Source organism: Venturia canescens, chromosome 2 (assembly GCF_019457755.1).
Source record: "Venturia canescens isolate UGA chromosome 2, ASM1945775v1, whole genome shotgun sequence".
Classification (NCBI taxonomy): Eukaryota; Metazoa; Arthropoda; class Insecta; order Hymenoptera; family Ichneumonidae; genus Venturia; species Venturia canescens.
The window spans coordinates 6,729,001-6,745,523 of NC_057422.1; the positions used below are offsets into that span (position 1 = coordinate 6,729,001).

General features: G+C 44.4%; 1 protein-coding gene across 1 annotated transcript; it reads left to right on the plus strand.

Annotated features, from left to right (window-relative positions):
• The first annotated feature begins 275 nt into the window (after window positions 1–275).
• On the plus strand, window positions 276–9,331 carry tll (nuclear receptor subfamily 2 group E member tailless). Its single transcript, XM_043411261.1, has 4 exons — window positions 276–336; window positions 6,403–6,639; window positions 6,850–7,073; window positions 7,644–9,331. The coding sequence occupies exons 1-4, from the start codon at window positions 276–278 to the stop codon at window positions 8,316–8,318; spliced, it is 1,197 nt and encodes a 398-aa protein (XP_043267196.1). The 3' UTR covers window positions 8,319–9,331.
• Window positions 9,332–16,523: the final 7,192 nt, after the last annotated feature.

Here is a 16,523-nt window from a genome sequence, read left to right on the forward strand (position 1 = left end):
AAATTACAAACACGCCAAAACCTTCCCGATTTCTGTCGCTTCGCGTTTCAATATTTCCGATGAACTTGTGACAGAAAACCGATAAAGTGTTCAACCTTTTCCATCTCGATGTCTCTCATCTGACCGACTAACTATCACCGAGCTTTTCATCTTTTCTCGCCGCTTTTACGTTTGAGTGCAAAAGTGTTATCAATCTGGACACGGTGGTGAAGTTACTCCCTTTTTTTACAAAGGGTGCTAACGGTGCCAAGCTACGGGGTTGTCGGAGAGATAAAATGCAGACGCAGGAAACACAGATGGGCCACATATCGCAACCCAAGATGCAAGCTTCCTCGAGTAAGTTTATTTCACGTGTTTTTACGCTCCAAACTTTCCATATTTATCAGTACCAACGTCGCTATCTACGGACCTCGAAATTGTGCCCAAAAGTGTGGGAAGCTCGTTGCTTCGAGGATCGAATCGCAGTCGTAGTTTTTAGTCGTTCAATATTTCGGATCCACATGTTAAACGTTGTTCTTTCAAAAAAAACTTCGAGCCCACGGAGACGAAAATTTTAATGTTTTTTTAGGAAAAAGCGTTACGAATTTTTAGACTTTCCGGCACAATTTTTACTGGAAACTTTACTACAATTTTTGGACGAATATCCGATTTTCAAATAGAAAGTTTTTTGTGAATTTCTACAGAAAAATCGTGTCTTTTTGCCATCAAGTTTCGAAGCAAATGTCCAAAATCGTAGCTTCTTTATTGTCCATTTTGTGGCACAACGGCGAGACAGCGTCAAAGGACCCGTCTCCCGTGGCGAACGTGTCTGCCCGGTAAAAAGCAATAAGAATCCACCAGTAGCGAAATTACGCTCCGGAAATATGGAAAAATAGAGAAGGAACCCTCGTTTCGAAGTAAACTGGAAAAGACCATTTTTATGAGGTACGAAAACAGGGGTGAATTGAAGTGTTTCGTCGTAAAGAGCGATGCGTGGATATCTGCCCTCTATAAAATGGTGCACTTGAACCCCTTGCGATTCCAACGCCCTCGTTAGCTTTACAAACCACAACAGTCGTAAAAATTCGTACAGGTAAACCTTTTCACGACGCTGGTCGCCTTTCACATTTTCCCAGACGCTAAAAATTTTCGTGACAAAATGAAAAGCCGAAAATTTATCAATTCGTAATCGATCCACGGTCAAATCGAATCGTACAATTTTTTGAAGATAAAACAGCGGTTTTTACATCGAAGCATTTCTTTATTCGACGTCTGACGATTCTGTAATACAAACAAAAATTTACGAGCGGATCTGATCGCGTTTTTGGAACGAGTCAGTCTCGTTTTAGTCGCGCGGGCCGCTAATAATTAAGTGACAAATTGCATGATGCTCACGCGACAGGGTCGCATCACAATTCCCACACACGAATAACCCTTCGCGACTTTTAATATCGATCTGAAACTAATTTCGATATCGTGTGAAATAAATGGCATGTGGCACTGAAATGAGAGCACATTGTAGCGACACGGTTTCCAAATGATGGAATCGCGCACTAACGCGAGTACAAACCATGAGAAACTTCCACCAGATGTGAAAGATAATGGAGGATGAGCGAGAGAGGGCACGGGGAGAATCAAATCGTGGGTCAAACGAACAGGTTGCAGCGGGGGTGGCTCGGTGGCTCTTGCGGGCGTCATTTGGCATCGAATCAAGGCTCACTCCCCTCCGTGAATCTCGCTTTTTCCTCGTCTATGAAAAATCTCTCAAGTATTCGGTTTTTCGTCAAAAAAAAGCGTTTTTCCATGAAAATTTCTTTCCATTTTGATTGTTCGTGAATAAAATTTTCTTCGAATCACGACGATCGTGATTCTTCGAGTTCCAGAGCATTGATCGATAAAGTTTATAGCCGAACTTTGAACAATTTTATCGCATTTATGAGACGGACGGCGGAGGGAAAAGTTTCATTTAGTCTATCGTGGCTCCAATGTTTTATTTTGCTCAAGGGTATTGTTGATTAATTTTCGCTAAGCCCCTACGCGCAACGAATCGTTTGGAATAACAAAATAAAACGAAAATAACGCTCGGGAGGGTTGAGAAAAGAGAGAGAGAGAGAAAGCGAGTGGGGAAAGGATAAAAATTCACTCGGCTTCGTGGTAGTTCCGTGCATAGGGCGTACGAGACTTTTTAACCCCCCGCAGGCGTGTCATGGCGGACTGGACAGATGACGCTCCGTTTGTTACACACATTTATATACGTGTATACATCCTACACGGCGCATCATCCAAATGCGTTTGTACGAAAATGAGGCATGAGCTTTCGAAGCAGATGACGTTAAATTCCCATGCTCGATTGAGGACGTTGAGACGAGTCATCGCACCTGAGCATTCGTTACAACCGTAAATTTGTGGTAATTAGAACTTCTGCGATTTTCATATCGCCCACGACGCGAAGGGGGATTCGTTTTTATTGCTGTATGTGAAATCCAATGAAACACACAGCACTAGAGTGACGAAAAGGAATCTTTTGACGGTTAACAAAAAATCACGTTAATATTGATCGAGTAAAATTCTGGTTGATCCAAATTTGGAGTTTCTAAAAATCAAAGAAAAAATTACTCAAAATTGTTGATATTTAATTTGCTGTAACGTAGAAATATTTTTAACAATAACAGCGAGACTTCGTTCCTTCGACTTTCAGTCGGCTGAAGCTAAAATTTAAATTAAGGATAATTTCGTAATCGAGCTGCGGAGAGAGGATTTGCGTCCGGACTTATCGAACATCGGTATATCCGGAGAGCGTCCTCTTTGTCTCCGTACGTTGGCGTGAATCACATCCGGTGGGCTCGTTTTTTCTTTTCAACCCCACGGATTTTTGTCGGTGTAACGAGGGAGCGAGAGAGTGGTTTTGCGGCAATTCTCTTCACCGGGTTTGGGCTCACGTTCACTTTGGACTTTGCTTAATATTTCGTACCCATTGCCCCTGTCTCTTCCGCGGCGACGGCGGCGAAAATAAAAAAGTAAAAAGAACTCCCTCTAATGTCAGTACTTTTAGTTGGAGCATAATCATCGAAAAGTTTCACTCTTGCGATGGCGCCCACACCCCATTGGCGAGGAGTGCATAGCAGCAACACGCGAATATCGGATATTTGGAACGGTAAAGCTCATGCAATTGTCGCGGTCAATGCAGAAGGGTAGTCGCGGTAAAACGACTAAAAATGGTATGAATTTTTAAAGGAATGTCCGAAGCGCGCGCGCACTCTCTCTCGCTCTTTCACTTTTCGAACAACCTTCAATGTCACGATACTCCCTCGGTATAGCTGCACAGCCCCCGAGAGAGGAAAAAAGGAAGAAGAAAAAGGAGACGAAGCGAAGCGAGAGGGAAAAAAGAACGAGCATTATTTGAGGGAAAATACGAGGGAAAAATAGGGCGAAAAGCGCTTGTGCTCGAGCTTTCATAACTAAAATACAGACTTTCGACATGGCTCTTCATGTATGCGATGATAAAACATTCAACCGGGATAAGTTGCAGGACACGCCTGGTATAACGTTCTCGTCTAACCCCTCGGAACTCACCGCGAGTTCTTGGGTGGTCTCTTATGCCTTTTTTTCTCCGTTTTTTTTTTATTTCGCGTGATTCTTCCTATACCCGTGCGTCGCCAGTGTGTCCCCGTACACGACTTGTCATTTTTCCTCCTCCCTTTCTCTCATTTCGTGGGACATTTGCATCGCGCGCGGACAAATGAAATAGTCGATATGAATTTGTTCATGCAACCTGTCATTCGATGGACTTTCGCGGGGGTGTGCATACTCGAGCGAAATATAAAACGTATACTTGTGTGTATACATTTGCAAGTTTGTTCGTTCTCGTTTTTCGTGCGCGTGGCTACGCACTCAATTGAACTACGCCCTCAAGAATTACTTCTATTGCACGTTGCATCTCCTCAGTGCATCGCTAAACTTACTGACGAACTTACGTGCAGTAAAACATCCATGCAGACTTCTCGATGTTGATGCGCGCACGGGAAAATACATACGGAATGTTTGAAATAGCAGACCCCGTGTGCTACGAATAAATTTATGCAAATGTATATATTTACGAATTTTCCTGCTCGAAATAGAGTTTTTGCGGAACTTCTTATTTTTATATCTCGTCTCCGAAACTTTATTTTGTCCAGAGCAGCACGAAATTGCCCCTTCTTCGCGCCCCGCGCCGAGGTTCTTCGCGCGTCGTATTCGTTGAACTTTCAAAAGTACATTCTTTTCGAACACGACGCTTTTCTAGATCGCTCCCTCCAAGTTTTTTCTAACGGTATATATGAAATCTGGAAAATTATTTGACTTCGCGGTGAAGGGAAGTTATATTCTCCGAGGGTAAACGTCGATAGGCGCCGCGGTGAAATAGCCCCTTCCCTTCGAATACTTGCGCCGATTCTCTTTTCGAGTTTAACAACATAACTACCTTACGAACCCTTTCGCAGTTCACGTTGTAATTTAAAACTAACCGGTGCAATTTCATCGCTCAAAGTTTAGTGGCTTATTGCAACTGCGGGAGGTTAGTTAACCCCTGCGCAGATCATTTCAACCCCTCGACAATCATTTACCTAGACGAGTGCGATCATTGACTGAGCGAATTGCGGAGATAAAGAGTTCCGGAAGATTGAGCGGCTTCGGAGGAAGAAGACTTTTCGACCGAGGCTTCTTCGTCGCGGGGAGCGGAAGTACTTTTACCGCGCGGTTTAAACCGAGCCAAATTTGTAAGTTTCCGATTCGGAGGGCCCTGACCTCGTGACTCGAGCCAGAGCCACACGCCCGTGACACGGTTCGTCAAAGATCTTCCCATCGATGACGCCTCGGGCAAGTTGATTCGCATTGAAGCCATCGGTGTTGTGGTACGCGAGAGCTTTGACAGCATCGTTGACAGGCCGAGCAGCAAAGGGGAGTCTCCGTAAAGAAACAACAAAAGAGGAAATATCTGTGCTCGCCCAGATGCCTGAGACATATTGACCGTTTTCCAGTCACTCCAGTCACGAGTATAACGCGCACAATCGCTTTGAGCCTTCGCCATTGTCGGGGTGGTCGTTCGACAAGAATCCCCCGTGAATAAGCGACGTTTAAAGAGTTTCAGTGAGAACTCGCACTGCGCGCCTCATTTTTTTATTCCATGAAACGAATAAATGTATATTTTGGCACCCCGAACGAGCCGTTTACGAGCTCCGCCGGGGGAAAACACGAAAGAGTAGTGAATGGAGGAAAATTTTTGAATGAAAAACGATTTGTCGCCAAGTTAGTATCCAATATACAAGAGAATCGTTGTGTACAGCTATACCTGGAGGCGCATACATTTGTATGGAGCTCCCGGCATACCTGCCGACCGGCGAGTTAAACAGCGATGGGGCAATATGGACCAGCGATACATCCGCGAAGCTCTGTTGACGTGAGCGTAAAACTTAACGGCGCGGAGGGAGCTCATCTCATCTGTAGAGTTATTATGGGAACTGTGAGTTGGAATTCTTCATCGGAGCTCCGCCCACGAAGCGCTCAACGGTCTCGTGGATGATCGCGAGCCGTCTATGTCCTATGCACAGTTCCTACCAACACTTGGCGATCCTGGCGATGAATGAAAAGGGCAGCTTTCAATGGACCGGATGTGGCTGCTGGAGGCATTCATCGGTTTAAGTGAGCAGCGAAGAAACACGACACTCCATCGTATCGCGATCTACCAATCAATTCCTCATTCTCTTTTCCACGTTGCCAGGAGAGTCCTTTATTTTCTATTTAGAGGACCATTCTGTGCTGCGCTCAACCTTGCAGAGGCGCGTGAGTGCTTCGAATGCGCGCACACGCACTTTACGTATTGAGTATAGGTGGGCCAAAATGGCCACTCGTGCTTTCCGATTTGTTTATTAACCTCTCGAAACCCCGGCTCGTTTCATTATAGACGTGCCCAAGAATTTACTCCATTTTCAAAGAAAGTGCGGCTTCCGAAGATTTCTGAAGCATTTCCTGGTTCGACGCTCCTTACGCCAGTTTTAAAATGAATCCTTCGGATCGCGATAGTACTTGATTGTGCGAACGTTCGTTCCGAAGGTAGAAAAAAAGTTTGACATTTCTCGATCTCCGCTTCCACATCGCCCTGCAATTGCCGCCGAATGGAGCGCGAATTCTTAAGCGAGTGCCCGCCTGAGAAAGGGGAAAGATCGAATCGCATAAAAAGGGAGAGACGAAGAGATGGAAGGGTGCGAGGGTGTCGAACGAGCATGTTTTTTTTTCTTCTTCATTCGTGCCATTAACAGAAGTTTAGCTATGTCGAAACGTCACGAGGGTGAGACGAGAGATTTATATTATAAGGTGTCGTCGACCAGGTGCATTCGCGCGCATTATACCGTACTCTGAAAGGGTTTTTTGTTTTTTTTTCTGCTTCAGGCCGGATTTTGTACGACATTCCGTGCAAGGTGTGCCGCGATCATTCGTCCGGCAAACACTACGGGATTTTCGCGTGCGATGGATGCGCCGGCTTCTTCAAGAGATCGATACGCCGCAATCGACAATACGTTTGCAAAGCTAAATCCGAGGGTGGCTGCATGGTCGACAAAACGCATCGCAATCAGTGCAGGGCCTGCCGACTCGCAAAGTGCATTCAGGCTGGCATGAACAAGGATGGTAAGTTTCGCTTAACGATACATGGAAACTAATTTTCTTGGGAGTCGATTCGAAATCATGAGGTTTGGAGTTCGAGGGGTTTTTTTTTAAAGAAAATTGTGAAAAGTTGAAGGCGAAGTTTGAGGGAGTATGAAAAAAGGATTTTGCAAATGATTTTTTTGTCGAAAAACATTCAGCTCAATATCGACGTGCATTTTCTTCAATTTTTAGCTGTCCAGCACGAACGAGGACCACGAAATTCCACGCTGCGCAGGCAAATGGCACTTTACTTCAAAGAGCCAGAAATAATGGCGCGCATGGGACCACCCCCGGCCGGAGTTCTTGATCTTGCGATGCCCAAACCACCCAGCGAGCCGAGAGTCTCCGTGGCTGCTCCAACACCTCATCACCCCATTCCTCATCCGGTTTACTGCAACAGTATTGGCATGACTAAGGTAGGAATTGTTTCCCGTTAAAGTCACTGTAGTTATTCGAATAAAATACCCTTCGGGATGTAGCGAATTCAAATTCTTAATCCGCGTAGACACGACACTGGTGCAAATTAACACCCACGAAAATTGCAAGTGTCCAAAACTTGGAAATTCCTTCCTTCAATTTGGCCATTTTTCTATAGTAAAATTTTATTTTTCAATTTTTTTAATGACCGTAATCGATCACTAAGGAATTGTTACCCCTAAAAAGTCTCGTTGTAAGATCAATTCCATACATTCATGGATGAAATAAACACGCTTTGAAAGGTCCATGTGCACATTTGCACCAGTGTGGTGAGTCCTCAAAGGGAGTGTGGTGTCTCTACGAGTTAAAAATGCACAAAGTTGCTCGATCGTCCTCGATTTTTTCGTCCAACTGAATGGACTTTTGTTGAGGAACAATCGATTTTTCTTGCTGCCCATCTTCAACGCTGTCAATCCGTCGCTTGACAGAATCATACTTTTCAGTAGATCATGAAATATATTTGTCCCTTTTTGAAACGATTGAAATATTGATTGATTGATTGATTGCAGATTGCATCGAACGTGTCAGGAATGCCGACGATTCCGTTGATGCAAACGATAAGTGCGGAGTCCGTGTGCGAGCAGGCTGCACGTTTGTTATTTTTGAACGTCCGTTGGGCCCGAGACTTGGCAGCTGGTACGGGTTTAGCGATGGAGGATCAATTAACGTTGCTCGAGACGTCGTGGCGAGAATTATTTTTGTTGGCAGCCGCTCAGATGTTGCCGAGTCTGGATCCGTCGGCGCTCTTGCCACCGGGTCCGCAAGGTTTGCCACTAGCGATTGAGGTAAATCGTTTTCGCGAGACACTCACCGGTTTTCACTCGATGAATCTCGACCCCCACGAGTTCGCTTGTTTGCGAGCAATCGTCTTGTTCAAAGCGGGCCTCGACTCGGAAGTCGTGCCGAGCAGTCGCAGCAGCAGCGGTTCCATTTCCCCGAGCGGTCCGACGAATCGTCTCCGAGATCCGGTGTCCGTGGCCCGATTACGTGACGGCGCGCAGTTGGCGCTCGGCCAAAGACTCAGCGGAGCTTCCTTCGGCGCTCTGAGATTCGGCAAACTTTTGTTACTTCTGCCAACTCTGCGCTCCGTATCGACTCACGCGATCGAAGAATTATTCTTCAGGAGAACCATCGGGGTCATACCGATCGAAAGAATTATTTGCGACATGTACAAATCTGCTTAAGGATTTAAGAGTGAAAAATACCTCGACGTAGCCCGACTGGAGGGACGGAGAAAGGCAATTGAGGCCCGAAAGAAATAGTTTTATTTCACTTTTACTTTTGGAACAGACGGGATCGAGAAAATCTTTGTAATATCAAGTGCAAAATTTCTTCAAAAAGCATCATTGCCAATTCCATATTCTTTACGAATGTACGACTCGTGTTCAAGCCCTCAAAAAAGATCCTCGTTTTCTTTTTTCAACCATCGAACGTCGACGGATATGCAAAAAGAGAAGATTCAACATTCCTCTCAACTGTGGACAATCGATAAAAAAAAAGCACATCAGTTCCCCTGGCGCAACAACTCACAGGGAGCAAAATCGAGACGCAGCCAGAGAAGAAATAATTGCAATCGTAAATTTACACTCACGTACCTCTAGATTTAGCATCGTTAGAATTAGACAAATAAAACTTGATACCTTCGAAAATAGAAGCGTTATCGAGAACTGTGATGTTTAACATATCACGAAGCATAAGAAGGTCGTACACGCCACGAGAGATTGTGTTTGTTGGCCTTTCGTAAAAGTATTCGATATTTTTCTATTAATATATATATATATATATATACACACACATATATATATGTAAAGATAAAATATATATAAATCAAAGAGGACGATATTTAAGCGAAAGTGTGCACGAGGTGCTCGCCAATGCAATATAAACGATATATTAGAGACATTTTAAGAGATCGTTCGAAGCTCTTTCATAAAATAAATAAAAACTACGGTCGTCGATGTTCTTTTCGATCAGGTCAAAACGCCATTCGAAAACACAAGCGCTAGAAATCTGTGCCACTTGGATGTTTCATCGAATACGCTACGATATACGATGTAAATATGTGAATAACGTTAAAACTAAAATAAGGTTTTGGTTTAAGTCATTAGATCATCATTATTACTATTATTTTATTTTATTATTTTATTATTAATATTATTATTTTGTCATTATTATAACGAATATTATCACTATCAGAAAAAAGATCTGGTGAGATCGTAGAATGTATAAAAAAATATAGAGCTTCAAGCTGTATAGATAACTAAATAAAAATGTTACACAATTTATGATTTTTGTTGCTCACTTTATTCTTATTAAAATATGGCAAAAAGAGCGAATGATATTTAGGCTTCGTTCAACGATTTTTCTAGTTTTTTATGCGTTTGAAAATATCGTTTGAGATTTAGCTGTTTCGTTGGAGATTTGACCTGGAGCTGTAGAGGACTCTTGGGGCACAATGGCCAAAATTTAACGGGCATTTCACGGTGATTTGAGTAGTAATCGCGGTACAATGGACTTCTTTCTACATCGCGGTGCGCACTGCCACGACGAAGAGCTTGAAAATGCAATGGCATTTTTGAAATGAACGAGAGGAAAAACTGCGCCGGCCACCACCGTGTAATCATCCGGTTTCCGCAGGTAAATAATCGCTTTCCGAACCCTCCGGCCCCGTATAAAGTGTCCACCTTGAGACTCCAAATCGACGAGCAACTCGGATTAAGCAGTCTACTTTTGGAGCATGAAAGGCTTTTGCATGTTTTTTTTTTTATGAGAGAAAAATCGAGATTTTTAGTTTTCAAGTCTCTACTATAAAAATTTTGTCATTTCTCGACTGAGAAATGAAGCGGTGGGCAACGAGAAAAACGGTGGATTCGTGGATTGGAAAACCTCCAATTGTTTCTTGAACGCTGAAAAGAATGTTTTTTTTGTGACTAAAAACCGTGCTGAATTGTGTGTTTTCAGCCGATTTTCAATCGAGACTAAAGAATTTGACAGGGAGCATTAGAAGTCCGACTACTCAACGATCAAATGCCGAGGTCAGGGAATTTATTCCATACAAAAAAAGAGAAGAAAGGATCGAGAAATTGCTCGGTAAAGGAACGTGGTTGCGCTCGCTTCTCATCTCGATCTCTCCCTCGCTCGATCCTTTGTCGAAATTTGTCTCGCTTTTCCGGCGAATCGGTTCTGTTATTTTAAACGATGATCCTGCTACAATGTATAAATAGAATGAAATGTCCATCGTCGAGCTCGTGTACGAAAGAGGCTCGGGTCTCCTGACTGCGTTATCGAAATCGACAAACTTTACGTCATTTGGCTTACAGCACAAAAATATCGGTGGATTTTCCGAGACCAGAGGACCTCCTGGCTCAAAGGAGAACTAAGAAGACTTCGAAAGATCGGGACAAAAAATTCGGAGCGAAACGATCGATCGGTGGATCGAAGTTGCTCTCGAAGACTTCAAGCTCGTCAGATTTTTCGGTTACTTTTTTTTGGCTCTTGTTCTCAAGGCATTCCTTTCAAAGGTGAAACAGTTTATTGTACAAAAAGAAAGTGAGAAATTCAAAGTGATGCGGGGCACTAGAAAATCGCACGTTCACATACATTTTTACACGTGATGAGCGTAGTACGAAAAGGGAAAACGAGAAAAGGAGAGCTCTTCGAGCGCAGGCTTCGTTCTAATGGCTCGAGTGACTCTCGTAATCCACATGACTGATTTTTCGAATGTTTCGACTCGTTCATTCGTCCACTCGTGTGAGCATCGACGTCACACGCTGATCCATCCGCTCCCCTCGTTTCTGCGCACGTTTGTATACACGTATTCAAGGATACAAATAACAGGATTTTCGTGTTAAACGTGTTTACATAAAACATGAATTAATGCGAGGTTGATTCGTCGTATCGATGCAATTCGTTGCCAAAAGACCCCTCGAAAGTTTGCGTTTTCAAGAATAGTCGCAATTTTAATTGTAAAAATTTGATCGGAGCGAGAATCGAATCATCCGCAGAAAAGACAATTTTCTAAAAGTTTCTTTCCACCGCAAAGCTTACTCAGTTTTCTGACATTTTGGGGTAAATCACCCTCAATATATTCAGCAATAATGTGGTCACGCGGTCGTAAGTCTTTACACTCCCGGATGGATTTGCTTTCGGAGGTATTATACGAGCTGACAAATTACTCAGGTAAACATTCCGCCCAAAAGTGTCCTTCGACACTGTCGAGACGAGAGACGCGCGGCTGTACCATCTCTGCTCAAAGGACGCACTGCAGCCGCAGAATCTTTTGCCTCCAAATCTTTTTCACCCTCTGATCCTCCGAGCGTCGATCTTGGGGACTCGGATTTTTTGTACTCGTTGAATTTTAGTCATCAGCCAAAGCGGCCTCGCCAGCGATCGGAAAAGTTGAACTTCCTTCGTCCATCGTAATTAATCGACTCCCGAAATAAATTCAGCAACTTTTTTCAGTGTTGTTTCAATCAAAAAGACATTCGAATGCGAGTCAATGAATTTGATCAAACTTCAAAAAAAAGGCTTCGAATCCTGTCCCTCTGCGAGATCGCCGTCTGCGCGGTACGCGGCTAAAAAAGTTGGGAATCGCGAATAACAATGCCGGGCCGAATCAGCGACAAATGTGTGATTTGGATTTCGTAGTGCTCGAGAGTGGAGTTTAGGTTCGTAAGGAGCCCCCGTATGTTGCAATTTTTCGGTCTCAATATCGAATCGAGTTGGGAGTTTATACCAGTCGATGGCACTTTGGACTTGAGGAAAGACGGACACGAAGGCTTTGTAACTCTGCACTGCTCTCGGAATCGCATTCGCTGGCCACTCGAGGACGGCGGAATAACAATATACACTGTTGCGTTTCCGGACGAGTGAATAATAATCCTGCGGATCGAAAACTGCGCGCCTTTCATGCCTCTGGGCCGCTCTCCTGTTGCTGGTTTTGCTTCCCTCGGAAGCTCCGCTCGCACGGTGCTAACTTTTAGTGCTCTTTCACCCCCCCGGTGGTCGCCGACGTCGCGTCCATTGTTTAAAATCGGTAATTATTTTACGATCCTCGATAGACGGGCGTGCTGAGAATGAGAGGGAATTCCTACGCTTAAAATAATGGAGTCGCGAAAAACGAGGCGGCTGCTTGATCACTTCACATTGATTGTATCCGTACACATATTTGCTTCGATACATTTCTATGTACACGTTGATCGAGTGTGTCAAAGCACGTGAGAGTGGGAGAACAAAGGAGTCCTGCGAGTCCTTCACAAGTGGTTCCCACCAGGGGCTGCTGCGGATGTTACAAACTTGCACCTTGCCCTGTTCAGTCCTCGAGGAGGAGCAACGAGCCAGGAAACGATCCCATTGCGAGCAGCCATATTTCGCTGTGGCGAAGATTTTCGGATTTCTCGTTGGTAACTGCAGCATTTTAAATCCAGGCAGAAAGAAACAATGACTAAAATCTTCGAGAGAAAAAGCTTGGAAACGGCGTGCTTGACCGAGAAAGTTTTGGGGGTTTCATTCAACGTTTCGATTCACTGACCCAATCACTCGTAGCCGGATCAGTTTAATTATCAGCAAAACTCCAGAAATGTTTATTCTAACAATGAGCAGACGAGCAGGAGCGACGTTAATTCGGTCGAAAAAAAACTGAAAAAGAGACTAGAAGCTCTCGCGACTGGAATCCGGACTTTTTTCCCAGTGCTCTGCGGAGGCAAAAAGTTGTGTCGAAAAGCCCCTCATCTGAGTGCGAGTTTCCTCGTACCCCCTGGCCTGAGTACACACAGCCAAACATTGTGTGCAAATCGAGATTAGGTCGAAGAGAGGAAGGGGAGAGAATCGAGAGAGTAACAGTAACAAAACGCGAGGTCTATCGATGGGCCTGACAATGGAGGGGAGGGTCCGATGTAATTGCACCTCAGTGACAAAGGACCCTCGACTATGTTACATCGATTCGACGCCACCACATCCCTTATTACATTTTATATGGGTACCTATGTACGCACGAATCGATATTCGAGAGGAGAAGCTCGGCAAAGGGCATAACTTAGCTCAGGCTTTCGACTGGGCCACGCCATTTTCTCATTCAACTTCCTCCATCCGTGTCTCGATATGCTTGTGTCCATGCGCATGTGCCTCCATATAAAAATCCGGAGTTTTTCATAGCGTCACCGGGTATCGAGAGTGCTCACTCGAGAATCAGCGTATTGTCGTCATTGTTTTGAGGTAACAAAACAGAAAAAGTGCTCCATACGAGCCTGGCATTGTAGTCAATTAGCGGAACACCGGGGGGGTCTCCGCGTATGCACGCCTCGATCCAGACTCGTCCATTCGCTCCCTCAACGTTACGCCACTATTGACAGAATGTACTGATATGTCGAAGCTTTGAAACATTGAACACGCATTTATAATTACTGTGAACTTCCATGCGGTTGCGATCGGAGGGTGAGTCGTGCATGTCTCGATCAAACGTTTCCAGAGGCCCATTGTGCTCGCGTGCGATCAATTTTTCGCTCGATTTAACCAATTTTCCGACATTTGCATCACTCTTTTTTTATCGGGCTTCCGCAGGTGAATATCGAATGATTGATGAATTCATTGAATTATTGCATTTTTGGATTGATTTGCTGATGATCCATTGATCTGTTGATCGGAGTCGTTATCTTTCTTCAATTCTTTTGACCAAATTCCATTGAATTTCGTACGAATCTCGATCATTCGAATTATTTTATGGATTCAAAGTTACTTGATAGCGAGTCACTGTTTTTTTTCTAATTTTCATCCAAATGAGGGCGTTGAATTCTTCATGAAAAAAACAAAAAACATTTTTCTGCCGTTTCCCCAAGTCACTCGTAGCAAACTGCTGTAACCCCAAGAATGCTCTCGCTTCGTCTCGCTTCCTCGTGCTATTTCACCGCTGCCTCTTGTGCGAATATTTGCACGTGCTGCATCGTGGCTCGTGTCAGGAATTTAATAAAGTAAAACTCGAGCGAAACCTCGCTCGGAATACGCTTATCCCGACCCCATTTCATCATATTTTCAACTTTCTATTAGCGTGGATCAGAAATATTGTTCTCCTCCGAAAGCTTCGATAGAAAAACGAATAAATAAATGGGAAAATCTCGGCGTTCGTCGTTCGTTGAGGCTTCCGAATAATTCTTTCTTTCCGGGACTTGCTCGAAACTGGTGCAAAAAGACAGAGAAACGAAAATTTCTACGACTGCCTCTCTCCATTTCGAGCTCTCGAAACACCGTTTACTTTGATTTTTCCTGAACAACAGGCGAGAAAAATCGTCCCAACATTCCTCGTTTCGTTGCGATCGTTCGCTGTGCTAATATTCCATTGAATCTAGTGCTATTTTTCGAGGGAGTGCGATCGAGAAAGAAAAAGAGATGAGTTTGATATAAATGTCAAAAAGCGTTGGGGGATGGGCACTCCGTCCTGCGGCAGAATCGCGATGGCGATTCAGAGGGGAGCTCTTTCTAGCTCGCCGCGAATCTGTGCCAGAAGTTTTCCACTCGGCACGAGGGAAGGGGGCGAAAACAGAACGTTTTCGTAGCTCGAGTTGGGCTCGGTACGATGCCTTCGGTAAAAATGTGCTCCTCGCTTTATTCTCTTCATTGTTGGGCACCGTTGATGCAGCCATTATGCGTCTGCCTTGATGGGAACAGATTATGTTGGCCGCTGTCATTGAGAGGCTCATCACTCCGTGGCGTGACACTGATGCCTCATCCCCATTATGCGTTGCGAACTACGTGTGCATATGTAAAAGGTAAAATGGCGAGGGCTTAAGAAAGACAGAAAGAGAGCAAAGGGCGGGACGGGGCAACTGGCCGGGAAATTGAAGCCACTGCATTGTCCGAATAAATGATTGGAGGGTTCGCATCGTGCGCGTGCCCTTTGAAAAAGCGCGGACCCTCGAAGTGTCCTCGCACCGTGTTGGAGCAAACCACCAATTAAGCACGTTGGACGATTCTCCGGTGCGGTAAAAATTGATCACCTAATTCAAAAATGTGGAATTTTTCGCTATATCGGAGTTTGTGAGTTTCGAGAAGAAAACGTGAATCAGTCGGCGTTCTGTGCGAAATTCGCAACGACATAATGAGCTTGAGAAACGGTATCGATCGCTCGCGATCAGGTATGAATAACGGTTTTGGGTTACAACACGAAAGAACGAGAGTTCACGTGATCCGGAACACGAGGCCCGCTCGGAGATTTGTGTATTGAAAGTCGAAGGATATTCCTCGAGTATTTTCTAGACTTACCGAAGCGTTGAAAGGAGTGAGCCGAATAATTGTCATCGTCAATATCGCACCTTACACGCTTCCACGCTGCTTCTCCGGCTCCGCATTTACCGGACTCTATTTTAAGCTCAACCTTTCTGTATTTAGACTCGATCCTCTTGCACGGTCTTAACTAAGATAATTCGCAAAAAGAATAATCGATCGCGGCGTAAGCCAGATGCAGAGGAGGGAAAGAGAAGTCGCCGATCTACTCGGATTATCATTCTCTCGAGCAACAGATTTTATCTCTCACGGATTATCAGCTTTCTCCTTTTGCCAAGTAATATTCGCAAACTCCGAGTGCAGCAGGCACTGCCAAAAGGATTGTCTACTTTTGCAATTCGTTTCGATCTTTTTTTATTCAATCCGTCCCATCGGGAGCCGAGGCACACGAGAAACGTTATTTGCGTGCGAATAGGAAACGATGAATGCGGTGCCCAAAATCGTCGTCGGATAAAAATCGTCTCGGATCGAATCTCTTGAAAAACTTTTTCATTCGTTCGATGGAAAATGTGCTGGCTTTTCATTTACGTTTGAAAAACGATTGACGTCGGCTACGCTTTCACGCAAAGTTGGCAGGTTCAAAACGATAATTTTGTCAACTTCAAACCTCCGAATGGCCTTCGTCGAAAAATGGGCTTTAACCTGGAATACATTTCGGAAATAAGTCAATAAGTATGTATCCATAGGATCGGAGGCGCTCGGAAAGTAGGAGGATCATTAGGGCACGCGATAATCTGTTTCCCGATAATACTGACTTTAATTGTTTTAATTAGCAGCTTACGAGGGCTGATAATCCTCGGTCTAGTAATACTAAAACGTCAGGACGAAACCGCAGGTGCAACACCTGTCCGCATCTATCCTGACGTCCGGAATTCTCGCATTTTCTCGTTCTTATTCCACGAATCGGATTTCGACAATGCCGAAGACATCTTCGCAGAGTTAGGACTCGTAATCTTCAGCGCTGTATTCATGGAAGTTTTCCCATTTTTTCAAGAAGAGCCGCGCAACCCTGTAAAATCCATTTTTTATTTCAAAATCGACAATCGCGCGAGCATCTTCGAAGAAACTTTAAATCGCGCTTTCAAATATTTTATCCAATTTTTGTTATTCTTCGG

Excerpts from the sequence above, each read along its gene's own strand:
- tll (XM_043411261.1), top strand. The coding sequence starts at position 276 with ATGCAGACGCAGGAAACACAGATGGGCCACATATCGCAACCCAAGATG. Across the intron at positions 337-6,402 it reads CAAGATGCAAGCTTCCTCGA|GCCGGATTTTGTACGACATT; the intron begins GTAAGTTTATTT and ends TTTCTGCTTCAG. Across the intron at positions 7,074-7,643 it reads ACAGTATTGGCATGACTAAG|ATTGCATCGAACGTGTCAGG; the intron begins GTAGGAATTGTT and ends GATTGATTGCAG.